This window comes from Ovis canadensis, chromosome 15 (genome assembly GCF_042477335.2).
Source record: "Ovis canadensis isolate MfBH-ARS-UI-01 breed Bighorn chromosome 15, ARS-UI_OviCan_v2, whole genome shotgun sequence".
In the NCBI taxonomy this organism is placed as follows: Eukaryota; Metazoa; Chordata; class Mammalia; order Artiodactyla; family Bovidae; genus Ovis; species Ovis canadensis.
The window spans coordinates 90,811,045-90,833,222 of record NC_091259.1 but is presented as its reverse complement, the minus strand read 5'-3'; the positions used below and the strand labels follow the sequence as shown (position 1 = coordinate 90,833,222).

Genomic DNA, 22,178 nt, shown 5'->3' with positions numbered 1-22,178 from the left:
TGGAGAATCTCAGGGACTGGGGAGCCTAGTGGGCTGCCATCTATGGGGTCACAGAGTCGGACACGACTGAAGCGACTTAGCAGCAGCAGCAGCATAGTCCATCGTATGGATGGACCACATTTTGTGTGTTCATTCATTCTGGCAGTTCCTCAAAATGTTAGACGTAGAGTCACCACGTGACCCAGCAGTTCCACTCCTCAGTGTGCAGCCACAAGGGAAGAGGAGTGGATCCATAGACACGCGCACACACAGCATCCACACTCATGCACAGCATGGTATGAGGGTGTTTGTAGAAGCATCCTTCACAGCCAAGAAGTGGAAACAGCCCAAGTGTCCATTTAGCTTTTGATTTTTGAGGCAAAAGTTCATGTTGTCTACATCCAGATCCTTTTCGAATATGATTTGCACACCTGTTTTTCTCATTCTTTGGGTTATCTTTTCACTTTCTTGATGGTGTTCTAAGAGTTTTTTAGTTTTAGCTCTTAACATTTTGGTCTTGGTTCAATTTTGAGTTAATTTTTACTTATGATGTGAGTTAGGAATCCAGCTTTCAATGTGAATATCAAATTGTCCAACTCTTTCTGACCCATTGGACTATACAGTCCATGGAATTCTCCAGGCCAGAATGCTGGAGTGGATAGCCTTTCCTTCTCCAGGGGATCTTCCCAACCCAGGGATCGAATTCAGGTCTCCCACATTGTGGGCAGATTCTTTACCAGCTGAGCCACCAGGGAAGCCCAAGAAGACTGGAGTGGGTCGCCTATCCCTTCGCCAGGGGATCTTCCCGACCCAGGAATGGAAGCAGGGTCTCCTGCGTTGCAGGCGGATTCTTTACCAGCTGAGCTATCAGGGAATGCCAGTGTGGGATGTATTGCCACTGTGAGAACACTAAGCTTTCCAGCCCATGAGCAAGGGATGCCTTTCTATATGTAGGTCTCCTCTAATTCACTTCAGTGATGCTTTATAGTTTTCAGTGTGTAACTCTTGTGGTTTACACTTAGTCCTAAGTATTTTATTCTCTTTGACTCTGTTTATTATAAGTGAAATTGCTTTCTTAATTTCACTTTTGATTGTTTATTGACAGTTTATACAACTAATTTTAATGATTGGTCTTGTATCCTGCAATGTTGCTAAATTAGTTACTAGCCTTAAAAGGTTTTGTGTGTGTGAGATTCCTTAAGATTTTCTGCCTGTCAGATCATGCCATCTGTGAGAATAGTCACTTCCTTTTTCTAATCTGAATGCCTTTGTTTCTTTTTCTTGCCTATTTTCCCCGGCTGGGACCTCTAGTGGAGTTGAAGTGGGGGACGTAGACATCCCTGTCTTCTGTCTGTCCTTCCCGTTGAGCGTAGTGTTAGCTCTGCGTTGCTTCAGGGTGACCTTTATCATGTGAGGAAGTCTCCTGTTTTCTGGTTCGGGTGACTGGTTTTATCGTGAACAGGTTAGGATTTTGCACACACCACTTCTGCATCTATGGAGATGATCACGTGGCCTTGGTCCTCTGTTCTGTGATGGGGTATCACAGTGAATGATTTTCCCATGTCCTCGGATAAATCCCAAGCATGGAGTATAATCCCTTTTGTATCTTGCTGGGTTAATTTGCTAATATTTTGCTGAGGATTTTTTTAAAAAATTTTTTTATGCTTTGGCCACACCCCGGGGCATATGGCTCCTTGACCAGGGAACAAACCTGTGTCCCCTGCCTCAGAAGATTGGAGTCTGCACCACTGGACCCAAGGGAAGGCCCTTGCTGAGGATTTTATGTCTGTATTCACAAGAGATTTTGGTCTGTTTTCTTGAGCTATTTTGTCTTGTTTTGCTCTCAGGATAATACTGGCTTCATAGAATGAGGTGGAAAGTGATACCGGGATTCTGTTTTTTGAAAGAGTTTAGGAAGCGTTGTTATTAATTTCTGTTAATTGGTGTTTTTGTTAACAGTTGACCGACTCCAGTAGAGCCATCTGGTCCTGACCCTTTGTGGCTGTGTGGGAAGTGTTTTGCTTACTAGTTCAATCCCTTGACTTGTTACGGTGTATTCAGTCTTTACTTCTTCTTGAGTTAGTTTGCCTAATGTATATCTTTAATAATATTTAGATATTTAATCCAGGTTACTTAAATGTGTTAGCATAAAACTGTTCCTAGTGTTCATAACCTTGTCCCTCCTTCATTCCTGATTTTAGCAATTAGACTCATCTGTTATTTTCCATTTAGGAAAATGTTAGTTTTGTTGATCTTAAATAACCTACTTTGATTTAATTAATTTTATTTGATTTAATCTGATTTAATTGTTGTTTCATTTTCTACTGTTCTTTCTTGTGCATCAGCATTTCTCAAGTGTGGTTTGGGGTCCCTCAGCCTCCTTCAGTGGGCCCTTGAAGTTAGTAGTTTTCATAGTAATATTAAGACCTCAGTTACCTTCTACTCTCTGGTTTTCTCAAAAGTGTACTTTGGAGTTTGTAGTTTGTACAACTGCACGAAAGTGTAGTTTGGAGTTTGCAGCAGAGGTCCCAGACAGGCAGAAGCAGGTAGGAGCAGAGATGACAGCCCAGCTGTCTTTTCAGTCTGACAGTGAAGAGTTTGCAGAATGTGAATCAGTGCCATGCTCTTCACTGTCTTTTTATTTTTCAGTTATAAAGTATATGCCGCTTATTTGGTATCTTAAGATGAGTTATTAAATCTTTCTATAATTCTCATTTTAAGTTTCTAATTCATGTTAGAAGCTACAATCCACATTTATTTGAAAAAAAAAGAAACCTCTTATGAGTCTTCAGTAATATCTAATAATGTAAAGGGGACTCTTGACGGGAGGGTTTTAAAATTCCTGTTATGTCTTGTCTTACTTAGTCTTTAAAACACCCAGTGGTTTACATCTTCCCGTTTGTAGTAAACAGAATGAAGAATCTAGATAAAGTCAGAATCTTAGTCTTAGGAGCCCAGTTTAAAGCTTAATTTTCCAGAATTTATGCCCTTTTGAAATGTTACTACTCTGCCTACTACTGCTTCTGCATGATTGTGAATAAGTAATTATTTGAATTTTCTTCTGTTTCTACATGATTTCATGCTGTGGTTTCTTATGATTTAAAACCAGCTGACTGGCCAGTTTTGGGTTGGCGCGTGCTCTCAGGAGCGTGCGCTGAGAGGCTGGGGCTCTCGTGTCCTTAGCCTGTAATGACTTCTTGGTGTTTCCTCAGCAGAAATGGGTTTCCTGGTGTCACTGAGGAATAGGGTCGGCGACGAGAAGACCAGTGTCAGGAAGTCTGCGGTCCAGGTGTGTTTCTCTGGACATTCTTTCCCTGCCCTCTTTTTAAGCATTGACAGCTTGAAGGTGCAAGAGACTGTCTTAAAACCTGTTCTGTCATATTCAGTACTCATGTTCCACTTGATGTCAGTTCACCTTGTCCCTGTTAAATGTAAATTACACAGATGAACTGAAGGACCCTCTGTTCTTAAGTGGCCTGCTGGATTGCTGGCTTCCTAGGAACCACAATTTTAGATCCTTAATTTGTTTTTTAGAGTAGGGATTCTTAACCTGGCGTCCACAGATGGATTTTGATAGGGTTCATAAAACCCTTGAAATGGTTTCTGAGTACATGTTGATGTAAAATATATGTCAGATTTTCTCCAGAGAGGTCTTAAATTTCCTCACATTCTAAGGGGTGGGATGTTACTGGGAGGAGGGACGGATCTGTGATCTCAAAACAGAGAGTCAGGATCTTGAAGGATTGTTCTGTGTGCAGTCTGTGCTGACTGGTGCCTGTGTCGCCGCCGGTGTGACCTGCGTACCTTCTAGGTCCTGGTGAACCTCCTGAAGCACTGTGACATCTCGAGTCTGCAGGACGAGCTCATCATCCTGCAGGACCGCTGCCGGGACGTCGCAGTGTCTGTCCGCAAGCAGGCCCTGCAGTCTCTCACCGAGCTGCTCCTGGTGAGGCTGGCCGCGGTGTGTCTGAGGTGCCCTTCTCCATCAGGATAACCCAGCCTAATGATGATGGTGCGCCCGTTAGCAACCCTCCTGAGCCACCATGGGACCAGCAGTGTATAGAGAGGAACCTCTCCACCACTTGTGCTGGATTGCATTTCTTGTTAAATATGCATGTACCATGTGGACTAGTGCTGGAAAACGCTAGTAGTCAGCATACATCTCACACAGAAATGTGAAGTTTAAGACCAGTTTGGTTAGGCCAGAGGCCTACATTGTTTTCTGCCCATTGAAACCTGTGTGGGTGGCATTGCCAAAGGAGCAGGCCCACTGGCACTGTCTGTATACTGTATATAGCTCACTTCTGCTAGCGAGCCAGCTTTTGAAGAATTTTTGAACTGGTTTTTTTCTCTCTCACAGCAGAAGACTTTAAACAATGCCTGGTTTGACCTTCTTCATTAGCATCTTTTCCGATTCCTCCTTGAGATAGATACTTCTTCTCTCAATCTTGAGTTATTCCAAAAAAGTGCTGCTTTTTTACCAGTGATAATCACTTTAAGTCTAAAATTTCAATATGCTCTGCTTTATAGTAACTGGAACTTGAACTTTGTTTCCACTTAAATTTGGAGCATGACATTTTCCCGCTGTTAGGTTTTGTCTGTAATTGTGTTGGAACCACCTAATAACACATCCTAAAACATGGCTCACACCTTTGTGTGATCTGTGCTCGCCCCTTTATGACTTCCTGACTTGGACTTCTCAGGCCCAGCCGCAGTGTGTGCAGATACAGAAGGCCTGGCTGGGGGGCGTGGTCCCGGCCGTGACGGACGACGAGAGCAGCGTGCAGGACAAGGCCCTGGAGTGCCTGGACCGGCTCCTGCTGCAGAGCGTCCAGCACCACCGCGAGGGCTGCGCTGCGGACGACGGCCAGGCGCTCGCCTGGGCGCTTCTGTCGCTGCTGGACACGGACAGCCGGAAGCTGGGGTATGCTTGTCCCGGGCGGCTGCGTGACGGGCCTTGGTTATCAGTTCCCGGGTTGATACTGGAAAGTCAGCTCTCCAAATTGCTTGGTATACAAAGACTCAGTCTGGTCTCTTCCTCTTGGCCTAGCTCAAGTCTCAGCGTGTGTGGTGACAGTCTCTGTGCAGCCTTCCTTCGCCTTTCTGAGGGCCCCCAGCTCCGAGCTGCTGCCTCAGCGTGTAGTAGAAGGCATTAGTGGGTCTGCTACATTGCCGTTCACTTTCCACAGTTCTGGCTGCGACAGATGGCTCCCTGATGAGGACGCGTTAGGCTTTCTGACGCTCTGCTGGACTGGTGACCTAACCGCGCCGCCGTGCCCTTCCCGCGTGGTGCTCCCTGGTGCTCGCTGTGCAGGGGCAGTGCAGTGGCGAGCTGGCGCCGGCGCTGGTCAGTGCTGGCCTCTGCGGCAGGGAGCTGCGGCTGGCCTTCGCTCGGGCTCCTTTGACTGCGCTCTCCTTGCCTTGTTTTCTTTACTGTGCAAGAGGCACCGCCCTCCCTGTGTGTGTGCGTGTGGAGGAATCAGCATCCAGTGGGAAGAGCAACAGGGTTAGTGTAGTGTTGGTGTTCAGTCACTAAGTCATGTCTGACTCTCAGCAAACACATGGATGGCAGTGCACGAGGCTTCCCCGTCCTTCACCCTCTCCTGGAGCTCACTCAAACTCATGTCCATCCAGTTGTGATGCCATCCAACCATCTCGTCTTCTGTTGTCCCCTTCTGCCTTCAGCCTGTCCTAGCATCAGGGTCTTTTCTAATGAGACTGCTCTTCGCATCAGGTGGCCAAAGTACTGGAGCTTCAGCTTTAGCATCAGTCCCATCCAGTGAATATTCAGGGTTGATCCCCTTTAGGATGGACTGGTTGGATCTCCTTGCAGTCCAAGGGCCTCTCAAGAGTCTTCTCCAGCAGCACAGTTCAGAAGCATCAATTCTTTCGTGCTCAGCCTTCTTTATGGCCCAACTCTCACGATCATACATGACTGTGGAGAAACCATTGCTTCGACTATATGGACCTTTGTCAGCAAAGTGATTTCTTTGGTCTTTAACACACTGTCTAGCTTTATCATAGCTCTCCTTCCAAGGAGCAAGGGCCTTTTAGTCTCGTGGCTAAAGTCACCACCTGCGGTGATTTTGGAGCCAAGAAAATAAAGTCTGCCACTGCTGCCTCTTCTCCCCCTTCTGTTTACCATGAAGTGATGGGACCAGTTGCCGTGATCTTAGTTTTTTGAATGTTAAATTTCAAGCCAGCTTTTTCACTGTCCTCCTTTACCTTCATCAAGAGACCCTTCTTTAGCTCCTCTTCATCTTCTGCTCTTAGAGTGTTACCATCAGCATATCTGAGGTTGTTGATATTTCTCCCGGCAATCTTGATTCCTGCTTGGGATTCATTTCCCAGTATTTTGCATGATGTGCTCTGCATAGCAGTTAAATAAGCAGGGTGACAGTACACAGCCTTGTCATACTCTTTTTCCCAGTTTTGAACCATTCATTTTTTTCTATGAAAGATTCTAAGTGTTGCTTTTTGACTTGTATACACGTTTCTTACGAAGACAGGTAAGGTGGTCTGGCGTTCCCATCGCTTTAGGAATTTTCCACAGTTTGTTGTGATCCACGCAGTCAAAGGCTTTTGCAGTGTCAGTGAAGCAGGAGTAGATGTTTTTTTGAAATTCCTAACTTTTTTCTCTATGATCCAACAAATGCTGACAGTTTGATCTCTGGTTCCTCTGCCTAAACCCAACTTATACATCTGTAAGTTCTTGGTTCACGTACTGCTGAAGCCTGGCTTGAAGCATTTTGAGCGTTGCCTTGCTAGCATGTGAAGTGAGCACAGTTGTACAGTAGTTTGAACATTCTTTGGTGTCGCCCTTCTCTGGGATTGGAATGAACACTGACCTTTTCCAGTCCTGTGGCGACTGCTGAGTTCTCCCAGCCGGCTGGCGTAGAGTGCAGCACTTTCAGAGCATCATCTTTCAGGATCTGAAACACTCAGCTGGCGTTTCCTCGCGTTCACTAGGTTTCTGCATAGTGATGCTTCCTAAGGCCCAGTTGACTTTGTACTCCAGGATGTCTGGCTCTAGGCGAGTGACCACACCTTCGTGGTTATCCGGATCATTAAGACCTTTTTTGTATAGTTCTGTGTATTCTTGTCACCTTTTCTTAATCTGTTCTGCTTCCATTAGGTCCTGATTATTTCTGCCCTTCATTGTGCCCATCTTTGCATGAAATAGTTCCTTCGTATCTCCAGTTTTTTGAAGAGATCGCTGGTCTCTCCCGTTCTGTTTTCTCCTCTCTTTCTTGGCATTGTTCAGTTAAGAAGACTTCCTTATTTCTCCTGGATATTCTCTAGAACTCTGGATTCAGTTGGGCATATCTCCCCTTTCTTCTGCGAGGGTGACAGGCGGGAAGGCCAGGGGCCTCCAGATGGGGGAGATAGGCTGCAAGTGTCAGACGCTGCTTATCTCTCTCTCAAGCGGCAGGAGGGAACAAGCCAGGGATATATATATATATATATATATATATATATATATATATATCTCCCCCTTTGTGCAGATAAAAAGAGGCTTCTCTTAAAAATACTGTGTTGCCATAATGACACCTGGTTCCACCTGAACTTAACTTTTCTCAAACCTTGAGTTAACCAATGCATTTTTATTACGGAAATGTTTGTCTTAAGCTATGTTAATATCCTATGCATTTACCCCAAACTCTGTCTTCAAGTTGGTTCCACCTAATGGCTCAGAACCCGCTTGACAAAGCAGTATGTTATACTCAGACATTGTTCCCCTAATCTATGTAAACGAAACTGTTTGTATGGTAATCTGCTCTTATACAAGATTCAAGTCAATCGTTTTATGGCCTGGGATGAATCCTCTGGTGCTGAGATTATCCCAAAATACATTTTATGGATGAGGGGCCTGGTGCCATTCTCTGAGTTTTAAGACATTCCTTTCTTTCATTAACAGACTGCTCAGTTCAGTTCCGGAGAAGGCAATGGCACCCCACTGCAGTACTCTTGCCTGGAAAACCCCATGGACAGAGGAGCCTGGTGGGCTGCAGTCCATGGGGTCGCGAAGAGTTGGACATGACTGAGCGACTTCACTTTGACTTTTCACTTTCATGCATTGGAGAAGGAAATGGCGACCCACTCCAGTGTTCTTGCCTGGAGAATCCCAGGGACGGGGGAGCCTGGTGGGCTGCCGTTTATGGGGTTGCACGGAGTTGGACACGACTGAAACGACTTAGCAGCAGCAGCAGCAGCAGTTCAGTTCAGTTAGTTCAGTCACTCAGTCATGTCTGACTTAGTGGGGGGGTGCTCTTTCTGCCCCCTTCTGATGTCTATGTCAGAAGCTTTCTCTGTCTCCTTTATACTTTAATAAAACTTTATTACACGAAAGCTCTGAGCGCTGAAACCTTGACCCTGGCCGGAAGCCAGGAGTCCCGGCGTGTGGCGTGGCTCAGCCACAGCCTTCCACTCCTCGCCGTCCACTTCTGTTCTCGGCTCAGTGGGTGAGGGAGCCCTGCAGCACAGAGGACGCAGCCCGAGCGGATGTGGTCCCTGCGTCCAGGAGCAGAGCCGTGCTCGGCCGGGGAGCACCCCCCTCCCTTCCAGGGGCGCTCCTCACCTCAGAGGCGGGCCGCTGGCGCTGGCGTGGGCTCGGGTGTGGCTTCTCTGCGCCGCCTGTTCCCCTGAAGGGGATTCCGTGGTCTCTGCGTTTTGTGGGTCTGGCTGCTTCCGCTCACAGAAGTGCCGGGCCCACTTGGGGCCCGTGTGCAGCTGTAGCGCGTTCACCGTCATTGTTGGGTGTGCGTGTCGCATTCACGAAGGAGCCACAGTTCATGTGTCCTCTCGGCTGTCGGCTGACGATGGATCGTTTCCAGTTTTTTATTGTGGGGGAGAATGCTGTGACTGTTTCTGGGCGTGTCTTTGGTGCACATCTCTGCTGCGAGTGTCCCCGGGAGCGGTGCTGCTGGGCGTGCTCTTATCCTCCCTGGAGCTGCTGCAGGCGGCGCTCCGGAGCGGCGGTGCCTGGCGGAAGCGCTTCTGGGAGCTGCAGCTGCTGCCTGTCTTCATGCCCTCGGTCTGTCTTTCTGGTCGTTTTGGTGGCCGGTGTTTGGGGTCTTGGGGGTCTCAATTTGCACTGCCATGGTGAGTGATGCAGTGAGCCCCTCTCACAGGGGGATTAGCGTCTGGATACTCACGCTGTGCATTGCCTGCCCAGATAGCGCGCCGGTTTTTAATCAGGCTGTCTGTCGCTCTTTTGCTTGTTCACCCAAAAGCGCTCAACGTGTAGAAACACTGCTGCACGCATCACAGATTCCTCCCCGGCCCAGTGCTTGCCTCTTCAGCCTCTTAATGGTGCCTTTTGACGAGTTCAGTTTGTTAGTGGTTTTCTTTATGGTTAATGGATTTTTTAAGAACTCTTTTCCTATAGATGTCTTGTAGGCTATGTAGATGTCTTCCTGGGTAATTTCTTAGAAGTTTCATTTTTTTCTTTCCCCTGCATGGTTTTTATCTCCTTTTCTTTCTCTGGCTTAGAGTGGCTTCCGTCGATGGTGGTGTGACTGCAGTCATCTCTGGAGGTGGAAAGAGTTGAGATGAGCTAGACCAGCCTGATGGTGAGGGTCTCCAGGCAGGAAATGGCAGCGCAGAGACCGAGAGGCCTGACCCTCTCGGATCCTAAATGACAGGGCTGCTAGGGGATTTCTGGGCCAAGAAGCAGAGCTGGGGCCAGCCAGGGTAGGGGAGTGCTGTGCGTGGAGCCCTGCTTTAAATGCCTGCTTTTGGCTCTTCTCGCGGTGGAGGGAGTCGCCAGGCTAGGCTGTAGCTTGGAGCAGGGAACGTGGAGCAGGCCTTCTCGGAGTCTGCATCTGGCGCGATGAGGAGCACGGGAGTCGGCCCACCGGTCAGGCGGTGGGCTGTGGTGTCAGGGAGAAGGGCCAGTGCTCCTCCGCAGGGGTCGCTGGGGCAGGCCCCGAGGGCGTGTCGGGTGGCTCTCAGGCTGGCGGCCAGCCGTGCTTTTCAGGAAGCCCAGGTGATGTTTGCTGAGCTGCATTCTTGTGACTGCAGTGGGTTGATACTGGCTGGGTCCAGTCAGGGGGCCTTTGGAGACGGCTCATCGCTGGTGGAGGGTGTGTGTGACCACCCTCCAGGGGAACTGGATTCGAGCTCTTGAAACTGTTAAGTTCAGAGGACATTTCTCATTCTGTTGGCTTCCTGTAGTAAATGTCATTTAATACTCTGTGTGATTCTTGTAGATAAATTTTAAAATATTTGTCAATTCACTGTATCTTGGTTTTGGACAGCAGTCAGGTTTGAATCATGTTAGTCGTTTGCAGTAAAAGTCTAGATAGATTTTTTAGATAAAAGCTAATTTGTTAATGCAGACCATTCATTTATATGCATATGCTTACTGTGTATGGGTGTGTTTATTTTCTTGTAGGCATCTTCTGCATGCTTTGAGAATTGTTTTTTTCATTTAATGAAAAGGTTTTGCTAACCTGAATATGTGTGTGTGTTCCTAGCAGAAGAAGAAATTACTTGGAGAAGGAATGTATTTGTTTTTCCACTTAAATATAAAATGTCACATTTGTCTTGTGAGTCGTATGTCATTCACTGCTGTGGGAAAAAATAAAATAAGAAATGGTCTAAGAGTAGCAGTGACATCACACAGACACTTTAATACATCAGAAGAATTTTTGTTTTCTTTTAGAAAAGTTTGAAATATGTAGTTCTGAGTGGTTTTGACAGGTCATAGCTAAGTTGAGCTCCTTTAACACCACTGTATTTCACCTCTGGGATGTTCTTTCTCCCCAGCCCTTCCACTGAAAAAGGACATTGTCTACATGCTCTGTGACTAAAACCTCATAAGCTCTGCATGTGTGTGCTGTTGGCATCCTACCACATATGGGTACATACAAGTTTTAGAGGGTCTCACGTGTATTCTTCCCTGGTGGCTCAGAGGTTACAGCGTCTGCCTGGAATGCAGAAGACCCGGGTTCAATCCCTGGGTCTGGAAGATCCCCTGGAGAAGGGAATGGCACCCGACTCCAGTACTCCTGCCTGGAGAATCCCATGGAGGGAGGAGCCGGGTGGGCTGCAGTCCATGGGGTCTCAGAGTCGGACACGACTGAGCGACTTCACTTCCACTTTTCTGTGTATTCTGAAACTTTATTCTTCCCTTTAAAAGTAGAAACTTTGGGGAGGAGGTGGGTTAACATACCGTATTTGGTGTCGTAGCATTTGGAAGGACACCTCGGTTGGTATCAGACGTGCCGCCTGGTGGGAACTCCTTTGTGGCTGCTGTACTGGAGGCGAGGCTGCCGCAGAAGCCCGCAGCCTGGACTGAGGGGTGGTCGAGGCTTGTGCACTCAGTGACAGTCCTGCTTTCCGTCTCTTTTCCAGCTGCTATTTAAACAAGGCTTTTCATATCTGGTCCCGGAAAGATAGATTCTCCCCCACTTTTGTAAACAATGTGCTCTCCCACACGGAAAAGGAGCACTCTGCGCCTGCCTGGATGCTGCTTGCCAAGGTGGCTGGCGCGTCGCCCGTGCTGGACCACTCCACTGTCATCGAGGCCTGGGAGAGGATGAGCAGGTTCGCACTCTTGTCACGGGGCTGCCACTGGACCCGAGGGAGTCCTGGACACAGGGCTTGTGTCTTGAGGAAGTGGGCCCTCTCTTAGCTGTTTGTGTACATGGGTCTTTTCTTTAAATTCTGGTGTAAAAACCAAGAGGGAAAATGGAATCACTGTTAAGCTTTGATTGTCCAAGTACAGGAAGTGCCGTCGCGTTCCCCAGCTTGGCTTGTGGGCCAGGCTCCCTCCTCCCTCCAGTGCTATAATCCGGGAGGAGAGCGCTGCGCCGGCAGCAGTGCGTCCCGGCTTCTGCACTCACTCTTCCTCTGCCCTCTCCCCAGCCAGCAGAACCCCAGTGAGGACACCTTGGGGCACATCCTGTGTGTCATCCGGCATATCGCCAAGCACCTTCCTCAGAGCACCCGGGACATGGTGGCAGGTGAGTGTCTGCCGGAGCTCCGTGGAAAGGCTTGCCTCTCACTTTGTTTTGAGAGTTAAAAACCTGGAGGGAATTGGCTCTTTTTAGATGTTCTCAAGAAAAAGCTGAGTGGATTCTGCTGGTCGACACTGTTGATCACCCCAGCTGTGGACACTTTACAAAGCCTGTGCCGGGCAACTGCAGGGACACCAGCGGAGGAACAGGTACACCACAGACTCGTGCGCGGCTGTCACTCGTCCATGCGGAGACAGAGGGCTCTGCCCTGAGGCTGGGGGTTGCTCCTCGGCCAGCCTGGAAGGGCAGTTAGGTCTTCAAGGAAGCGCCCATCAGACCAGCAGTTGACATTCCCCAAGAAGACCTTGGCTGCTAAAGACAGCACCTTTAGAAGGTCACCTCCTTGGTTCTGGGCGCCACTGTCTTCTAGAAAGTGCATCCTGGGCACTTAAGTCACTCGGTCATGTCTGACTCTTTCCGGGCCTCCCTGTCCTTCACCAGCTCCTGGAGCTTGCTCGAACTCATGTCCATTGAGTCGATGATGGCATCCAACCATTGATCCTCTGTCGTCCCCTTCTCCTCCCACCTTCAATCTTTCCCAGCATCAGGGTCTTTTCAAATGAGTCAGCTCTTCACATCAGGTGGCCAAAATATTGGAGTTTCAACTTCAGCATCAGTCCTTCCAATGAATATTCAGGGTTAATTTCCTTTAGGAGAGACTGGTTTGATCTCCTTGCTGTCCAAGGGACTCAAGAGTCTTCTCCAACACCACAGTTCAAAAGCATCAATCCTTTGGCTCTCAGCTTTCTTTATGGTCCAACTCTCACATCCCTTCATGACCACTGGAAAAACCATCGCTTTGACTAGGTGGACCGTTGTGGGCAAAGTAATGTCTGCTCTTTAGTATGCTGTCTAGGTTTGTCATAGCTTTTCTTCCAAGGAGCAAGCGTCTTTTAATTTCATCACTGCAATCACCATTCGCAGTGATTTTGGAGTTCAAGAAAATAAAGTCAGTTACTGTTGCTTGTTTCCCTGTCTGTCTGCCATGAAGTGATGGGACCAGATGCCATGATCTCTGTTTTCTCTCTTTTCTTTCACCTTCATCACCTTCTGCCATAAGGGCGGTGTCATCTGCATGTCTGAGGTTGCTGATATTTCTCCTGGCAATCTTGATTCCAGCTTGTGCTTCATCCAGCCCAGCATTTCGCATGATGTCTCTGCATATAAATTAAATAAGCTGGGTGGCAATATACAGCCTTGGCGATATACTCCTTTACCAATTTGGAACCACTCTATGGTTCCATGTCCGGTTCTAACTGTTGCCTCTTGACCTGTATACAGGTTTCTCAGGAGACAGGTTAGGTAGTCTGGTAGCCCCATCTCTTTAAGAGTTTTCTGCAGTTTGTTGTGATCCACACAGGGAAAGGCTTTAGCGTAATCAATAAAGCATGAGAGTGGAGTTGCTCAGCCGTGCCCGGCTCTCTGCAACCCCGTGGACTGTAGCCCACCAGGCTCCTCTGTCCATGGGATTCTCCAGGCAAGAGCACTGGAGTGGGCTGCCATTGTCTTCTCCAGTAAGCATAAGTAGGTGTTTTCCTGGAATTCTCTTGCTTTTTCTATGATTCAAGAGATGTTGACAATTTGATCTCCAGCTTGAACATCTGGAAGTTCTTGGTTCACATACTGTTGAAGCCTAGCTTGGAGAATTTTGAGCATTACTTTGCCAGCGTGTGTGATGAGTGCAATTGTGCAATAGTTGGAACATTATTTAGCCTTGCCTTTCTTTGGGATTGGAATGAAAGTTGACCTTTTCCAATTCTGTGGCCACTGCTGAGTTTTCCAAATTTGCTGGCATATTGAGTGCAGCACTTTCACAGCATCATCTTTTAGGATTTGAATAGCTCAGCCCGAATTCCATCATCTCCACCAGCTTTGTTTGTAGTGATGCTTCCTCAGGCCCACTTGACTTTGCATTCCAGGATGTCTGACTCTGGGTGAGTGATGATACCATCACTGTCATCTCAGTCATTAAGATCTTTTTTGTACAGTTCTTCTGTGTGTTCTTCTAGGAAGCACGCCTGCTGGGCCCTTGGTCCCAAGATGGAATCTGCAAGGTTGTCTTCTCATCCTCTTAGGCTGGGTGCTCACAGTAGCCTGGGGGCCCCTCCTGCCTCAGTTCCTCCCTCCCTCCCAGGGTGTGTAAGCGCTCTCCTCCTGGCCGGGCCTCCCCCCAGGCCAGAAGGTTTTGGTAGATCTTTGTGCTATTTCCCCCTAATGTCTCTGGTACCAGCGCCTCCTGCTGACACACCCTCGGGAAGCTCCCTCACAGACCAGCGTTCTGTGGGAGACGGGGGATTAGTTTAACTTCTGAGTGCTCTCCATTTTAGTATCTCTAATGATGGGTCGTCTTATTACCATGTATTCAGTTTTTGTCATGAAATATACTTCTGAAAGTGAAGAAAGTGAAAGTGTTCGTTGCTCAGTCACGTCCGACACTCGCAATCCCGTGGACTGTAGCCCGCCAGGCTCCTTTGTCCATGGAAGTCTCTGGGGAAGAATACTGGAGTGGGCAGCCATTCCCTCTCCAGGGGATCTTCCTAACACAGGGATCGTACCCGGGTCTCCCACTTTTTAGGTAGATTCTCTACTGTCTGAGCCACCAGGTATGCCTGGATTGCACTTCCAGACAGTGCTAATCATGATGAAGCAGTGTAGGACTGGGGACTATTAATCATGATTTTAGAAGCCAAAAATTAGATGATTGCCGAAATACTGAGTTGGCTAGAAAGTTTCCTCTTGTTTTTATGGAACATCTTATGGGAAAACCCAAACGAACTTTATGGCCAACCAATATATTTACATTTCCTAGAATAAAAACATTATTGCTTCATCTGAGCCACCTGCCACCTTCCTAGGCTTCCTTTTCTTGTATAAGTTCCTTTTAAAATGTCCTTCCCTCATAAGTTAACAGGTATAGTAAGACAGCATAGTGTAACTTTTTTGCTTAGGGTATGAACAGGTTGAAATTTACTTAATTTAAAAAATACCCAGCTCTTTCTGTGTCTGGGATTTTCCTTACTAAACTTTTTGACACTTCTTGGTGGAAGGGATACTTATTTTATTTGATTTTCTAACCATTTATCTCTGATCCAAGAAAGTGTGTGAAAACCTGTTAAGTAAGGGACATTCCCTCAGTAAGGAGCACGCGTGAATAGCAGAAAACAGGTAGGGACCAAACGAGAAGCTGATGATGAGGAAGAGTGCCAGGGGGAAGGTGGGGGTTTGTGGCCTGTGCCGAGGGAGCCATCCTGCTGGTGTCTGAGGTGCGTTGCTTGTTGGTGCGGAGCCAGGCCTGTGGCTCGGACCCCAGGTCCCCAGCCCTGGCTGGAGGAGGGTCTGCGCTGGGGGGAGCCGGGCCGAGAGGACGCACTGTCTGCCCGCCACGGGCCCCGGTGCTCAGAACAGTAAGCTGGGTCCTTGTTCGTCTGTGGGGAAGGCTGAGTTCTCTTCTCATGTACAAACGAGACTGGAAGAGTGTGGCGCTCACTGCTGTGTCAGGAGAAGGCAGGGTTTTGGCTCTGCCCCCACAGCGTGGTGGACAGGGGACTGAGGCCCGATGTGTCCCGGAAGCTGGGGGTGATCTCCATCCAGGCGACCAGAGACATACCTCTGTCTCTCCTTTTTCTATAAATGAACATCCTGTGTTTTACGGAGAAAAACAGGTGCCAAAGACACGACCGCCGAGCCACAGGCTGGGACGTGGGCGTGGCTGCTCTGCCAGTGGCCCTGAGCTGTGCCGCTGTGGAGTGGGCGTGGCTGCTCTGCCAGTGGCCCTGAGCTGCGCCGCTGTGGAGCCGCGGTCCGCAGTGGGCGCTGTGAGTGGCACCGGGGTCTGCAGCAGAGGCGCGGTCTTGCTGTCTGCACCAGTTGGGTCCGAGACCAGTGCCCCGTCCTCTGTCTCAGGACAGCCTTCAGAGCAGGGTGGGTGAGACCGGGTGAGCGGCAGCGAGGGGTCAGAGCAGGCTAGCCAGGGTGGCTGAGGGGCCTGGCGTGAGCAGCTGGAGGAGGAAGTGCGTGAGAGGAAGAAGCGTGGGGCAGCAAGTCGGCCTAGAGACTAAGACAATCAGAGTGACTCAGGGTCACTTAGGACTGGTTTGGACCAGTAGGTGGGAATTGCAAGGAGACAGATCTTGGGCAACTGAAGAAAAAGCGTTCTGAGGTCTGCCTAGACCAGACAGACTCACCTCTGGACACGGCTCTGGTCAGCGGGGATGCTCAGGGCAGAGCTGGAGGCAGGGCGGGAGCGCCTGTGGGGACAGGGCCCAAGGTGGGCAGGCAGGCAGGCTGACCGGCAGCTCACCCAGCCTCTGAAGTCTTCCTCTCACTAGCAGCCGGGGGCCTGGGGACCCAGACGACTGGGACACAGCATGTTCGTTCCAGAAGGTCCAGGTTGTGCTGTTGATGTGTAAAGCTCAGCAGGGGTGTGCACACATTTTAGGCCAGGTCAGCCGCAGAAGTCTGGGTTGTGATGGTTGGTGGTTTGCCAGCAGTTTGGCAAACTTTGAGTACCGCCTTGTGGTTGAGCTGCAGGGCGCTACCTGGGGTGATGGTCAGACTGCCCATTCCTAAGGCCCCTGCCACGCAGTGGGGGAGACCCACAGGTAGCAGGTAATTCTGTGGTAGAGTAAGTCCTGAAACAAGTGAATGTCCTTCTGATTTTTTATTGTTAGTGTATAGGAGTGCAAGGGATTTGCATATTAATTTTGTATTCTGTGACTTTACTGTGTTCATTGATGAGCGCTAGTAATTTTGTGGTGGTATCTTTAGGGTTTTTTACATAAAGAATCATGTCATCTGTAAAGTTTTTACTTTTCCAATCTGAATTCCTTCTATTTATTTATTTTTTCTCTGACTGCTATGGCTGGGACTTCCAAAAGTATGTTGACTAATAGTGGCAGAGTGGGCACCCTTGTCTTGTTCCTGATTCTGGATGAAATGCTTTTTTTTCCTGCATCGAGAATAGTATTTTCTGTGGGTTTATCATATCTGGCCTTTATTATATTGATAAATGTTCCATCTGTGCTTACTTTTGAGCTTCCCTTGTAGCTCAGTTGGTAAAGAATCTGCCTGCAAATGCAGGAGACCCGGGTTTGATTCCTGAGTTGGGAAGATCCCCTGGAGAAGGAAACGGCAACCCATTCCAGTATTCTGGCCGGGAGAACCCCATGGACAGAGTAGCCTGGTGGGCTACAGTCCATGGGATCTCAAGAGTCAGACACAACTGAGCCACCACCGCCATGCCTGCTTTCTGGAGAGTTTTTTATCATAAATAGGTGGTGAGTTTTGTTAGTAGCTTTCTCCCAATCCGTTGAGATGATCATTTGGTTTTTATATTTAAATCTGTTAATATCATGTATCACATTGATTGTTTGCATGTATTGAAGAACCCCTGCGTCCCTGGGATAAAGTCCACTTGATCATGATATATGACCCTTTTAATGTTTTGTTGGATTCTGTTAGCTAGAATTTTGTTGAGGATTTTTGCATCTATGTTCATTAGTGATACTGGCCTGTAACTTTGTGTTTTGTGGTATCTTTGTCTGGTTTTGATATCATAGAGTGAGCTTGGGAGTTTTCCGTCCTCTGCAATTTTCTGGAAGAGTTTGAGCAGGATAGGTGCTGGCTCGCCTCTAAACTTTTGGTAGAGTTCGCCTGTGACGCCGTCTGGTCCTGGTCTTCTATTTATTGGAATATTTTCTATCACAGTTTTGATTTCCATGTTTGTGATTGGTCTGTTCATATTTTCTGTTTCTTCCTGCTTCCATTTTGGAAGACTTTCTGAGAGTCTGTCCGCTTCTTTCAGATTCTCTGTTTGATTGGCATGTAGCTGCTCATGGGAGTCTCTCACGACCTTTTGTATTTCTCTGTCGTCTGTTGTAAATTTTCATCCCTAATTTTATTCATTTGCGTCTTCTCCCTTTTTTTCTTGATGAGCCTTGCTGTTTGTCAGTGTTGTTTATCTTCTCAAAGCACCAGCTTTTCGTTTTATTGATCTTTGCCATAGTCTCCTTCATGTCTTTTTCATTTCTTTCTGCTCTGATCTTTGTGATGTCTTTCTTCTACTAACTTTGGGGGGTTTTTGGTTCTCTTTCTAGTTGCTGTAGGTGTTAGGTTAGGTTACTTGTTTGATTTCTCTCTTGTTTCTCGGGGTGGGCTTGTGCAGCTATAAACTGCCTTCCCACCCGTGCTTTTGCTGCCTCCCACAGGTTTGAGTCATCGTGTTTTCATGTCATTTGTTTCTAAGCATATTTTGATTTCCTTTTTTATTATTTTAGTGATCTGTTGGTTATTTAGAAGCATACTGTTTGACCTCCATGTGTTTGTATTTTTTATAGTTTTTTCCCTCTGTAATCGATTTCTAATCTCATAGCATTGTCAGGAAACATGCTTGAAATGATTTCACTTTTTAAAAATTTACGAATGTTTGATTTATGGCCCAGGATGTGATCTGTCCTGGAGAATGTTCTGTGTGCACTTGAGGAAGAAAGTAAAATCTAGGAAGATGGTACTGATGATCCTATTTACAGGGTGGCAAAGGAGACGCAGGCGTGTGGACACTGAGAAAGGGAGGGGGTGGAGGGCTTGAGAGTGCAGCGCTGGAGCGTGGAGGTTACCGTGTGTGAAATAGACAGCTGGGGGGAGTTGCTCTGTGGTGCAGAGAACCCAAAGCTGGTGCTTGGGGGCGCCTGGAGGGCTGGGATGGGAAGGGAGGTGCACGGGAGGTCCAAGAGAGAGGGGACATGCGTGCGCCTGTGGCCGGTTCATGCTGATACATGGCACAGACCATCAAAGTGCTGTAAAGTAAGTGTCCTCCAATTAAAAGTAAATGGAAGATATGGCAGACAGCGACTGTCTGGCAGTGTAGCGACCTGTCACGGTGTGGAGCCGCTCAGCTCAGCCTGGGTGTTGAGTGGCATCCAGGTCATAGGGAGCAGCTGAGACCCTCTGCAGCCCGTTGGGTGTGGTGAGGTGCATGGGCTGGAGATGGGACCCCTGGAAGTCACTTTCACTAACAAGAGACTCTGAAAACTTGTCTCTAATGAATACATTCCAGGAGGGTAACAACTATTATTTTTAGTCTGTTTATTTAAAATGCACTCTTCAGTACAGCAGTTAACTCACCATCTTCATGCGCCAGAAGAGTTGCAATGTGCTTGTTATTGGAGGAGCACTGCTGTTACAGATCTCTTAGAAATGGGGCCTCGAGACCTCCCTGAGTAGATGTCTGTCCCTCTTACAGAGCCAGTGTAGAAAGACAGACCTAACATATACGAGGACTGTCAGGGTCAGAATATGTATACGCATACAAAATGCAGTGCGCAGAGTGTGCTGGACAGAGCATGCCTGAAGCGTTCTTTGTGGATCCCACCTGACCAGCTCGCATTGCCAGGCCACTGAAAGGAGGAGCAAGGATGCAAACCATGGTGGCTGGGGTTTCCGTGGCCTCCAGCTTATGCATTTGGAGGCCACAGCGTTTCTTCTATGCGAGTCGTATGCCACGGGCAGTCTGCTGGATGCACGGCGCCCCTCAGAGGTGACCTTTGACTTGCCGCAGGAGTTACTGGCGCAGGCGTCAGGGGACGTGCTTGCCACCTGCGTGCGCCACCTTTCCGACATCATCCTGAAGGAGGACGGGCCGGGCCGGATGAGAGAAGACCTGATGGTAAGTGGCTGCCGTCTCCCCGTCCTCCCCGTCCCGTGCCGGCGGGGCTGGGGATGCCTTTGTGGTGTGTGTTTCCGACACCGTGAACAGGAGAAGGATGTTCCTAGCCTGATGCTTACTCTTCTTTTCTAGAATTTTTTACTGCTGACCTATTCATTTTCTTCTCACTCACTACCTGGGGGAAATGATGGCAAATGCTTCTCCCAGTTGGGTCCTGTGAGATTCCTGATCCAATAGGGAGAACACAGTGTGTGTTGTGAGCTCAGAAGTGACAGGTGAGAAGAGAGGAACGTGAGTGTGCTCTTGCTTCTTTGGGATTGAGTGTGGTGTTTTGTACAATTGTCTGCTGTGTCTGCTGAGTGGTTTGAACATCAGGCTATAGAACAGTTCCCAGGTCACATGTGAAACAAGAAGAGATGTCTGAAAGCTGGAGAAATTCCTGCCCCGGGAGCAGTGAGGTTGTGTGACATGCAGCTGCTTTAGAAACTGTGTCTTGAAGAGGTGCCTTTGAGTCTTTGCACACGGGGCCTGTTTTCTCATCCAAGTGGCTGGCTGTCAGCAAAACATTGGTGATTCTGATTCTGGCATCTGACACCATCCAGGAAGGGCCTTTTAGGCTAGGCTATCACTTAGCTGAAGCCGGCCATTTTCCCCATTTGTTTGTTCAATTCCTGTTCCCCCCTGTTCAGGTCAGTTACCCCTCGCACTTGAAGCTGGGGGTCAATGGCTGTTTGGATATTTTGGAGGAGAAGAATCTTTGTGCTGAGACATCAATACGCTCCCAGTTCAGTAATTAGAATTATCCTAATCAGTAGGAACCCTGGTGTTTTGGGTCAGAGGCCGCAGTGTGTAGAGTGGCCTTGACCCAGGGCTTCTCTGGAGGGTCTTTCTCTGTTGATGGGTCTGGGATTCCCTACCCAGTCTAAGAAAAAGGTGTAATATGACCAGGGACTTTTCCTTAGTAAGACTTTTTTTCCTGTTCAATATGTCACCAGAATCTACCCTTCAGTCAAAATATATGGAGAAGTTTCCCGTATATATATTGTTTACTTCACTCTTATTTAAATATTATTCAAATATTCCATCCGTTCACTGAGATACAGTATGTTCAGGTCTCTCTAAGCACATACATCATTATTAGCTTTCTTACTCTAAAAAGTCTTTACTTAACATTTTACTGTTTAGTTAATATCACTCTTGTATTTTTATGATTGAATAATTAAAATACTGTTGCTTAACTATTAAGCTGAACATCCTCAATAAAGACACAGTAATGGTGCCTTGAGGTTTTGATGAGTTTCGGGAGGAATCTTACTAGTAAGCTAACCAGGAGGACAATTTGAAAGTGCATTTAAAGTGTGTAGCAGGCTCTATTGGAGAAGGTGATGGCACCCCACTCCAGTACTCTTGCCTGGAAAATCCCATAGGCAGAGGACCCTGGTGGGCTGCAGTCCATGGGGTCGCAGAGTTGGACACGACTGAGCGACTTCACTTTGACTTTTCACTTTCATGCATTGGAGAAGGAAATGGCAACCCACTCCAGTATTCTTGCCTAGAGAATCCCAGGGACGGGGGAGCCTGGTGGGCTGCCGTCTATGAGGTCGCACAGAGTCGGACACTACTGAAGTGACTTAGCAGTAGCAGCAGCAGCAGCAGCAGGCTCTATGCCCCCTCGTCCTACACGGCCCTTCTGAGGAGGCAGAGCGCCATCCCAGAGTGCAGGGCTGTGCGTCGGAGACGATGCAGGCAGCAAAGGGTTCAGTCGCATAGACGCGTGGCGATACGTGGCAAGCTCTGCCGGCATCCTTGGTTTTAGCACACTGTTGTGCAGTTGTCAGACGTATTTGTTGTCTAATTGACGTGAAAGGGTGCCTGATGCTGGAATTTAGAGTTGCGACCTTCAACCCAGTGGGATTGGTAAGTGTGGGAGAAACGCAAGCATGGAGCCCTATGACCATAACAATACTTGGAAAAGAAAGTCATCCAGAAAAACAAGGGTGGTATCTTGTGGGCGGCAGGATTGTGAGTCGGCTGTTCCGTGTTCCTGTTTACTTGGGAGCACCGAGGTCACCCCTGTTACCACAGTGTACCTGCTAGCCAGCGCCCCTTTGACTTGCAGGAGTATCTGGAGGTAGATGATACAACTGCTTTAGGCAGTAGCTGAGTTTTTCCAATGGCTGTGTCTTGTTTCGGAGGGAAAAGACAGCCATTTAATTAGCGGGACAAAAAGAGGAACTGCGCTGACACGGCCTTCATCCCACTAGAGTTCGTTTTCCTCTGCCATACTGTTACTGCAGAACCAATTCTCTTTGCAGGTGAAGTATGTTTTCACCTTAGGAGACGTCGCCCAGCTCTGTCCAGCCAGAGTGGACCAGAGGACCACCCTCCTGATCCTGTCTATCCTGGCCGCGTCTCCCAGCAGAGAGCCTCGTAAGGCCCTTGACGCGCCCCATGCTCGCTGCCCAGGGCTGGCCTCGCCCTGAGAGGTGCAGTAAGCCCACCTCCCCTCTCTC

The 22,178-nt window shown here is 48.3% G+C and overlaps 1 protein-coding gene across 4 annotated transcripts in view; it reads left to right on the top strand.

Annotated features, from left to right (window-relative positions):
• Positions 1-22,178, top strand: part of NCAPD3 (non-SMC condensin II complex subunit D3) — a 62,845-nt gene that overhangs the window by 23,997 nt on the left and 16,670 nt on the right. For 2 of the 4 annotated variants that reach the window (XM_069554632.1, XM_069554630.1), the window contains exons 14-21: positions 3,195-3,268; positions 3,791-3,925; positions 4,683-4,903; positions 11,338-11,529; positions 11,851-11,948; positions 12,036-12,151; positions 19,558-19,665; positions 21,981-22,095. In XM_069554632.1, coding sequence (XP_069410733.1) covers positions 3,195-3,268; positions 3,791-3,925; positions 4,683-4,903; positions 11,338-11,529; positions 11,851-11,948; positions 12,036-12,151; positions 19,558-19,665; positions 21,981-22,095 — 1,059 coding nt within the window. Of the gene's footprint in view, positions 1-3,191; positions 3,269-3,790; positions 3,926-4,682; positions 4,904-11,337; positions 11,530-11,850; positions 11,949-12,035; positions 12,152-19,557; positions 19,666-21,980; positions 22,096-22,178 lie in introns of all 4 variants that reach the window. The other 2 variants (XM_069554631.1, XM_069554629.1) reach the window with 1 other exon arrangement.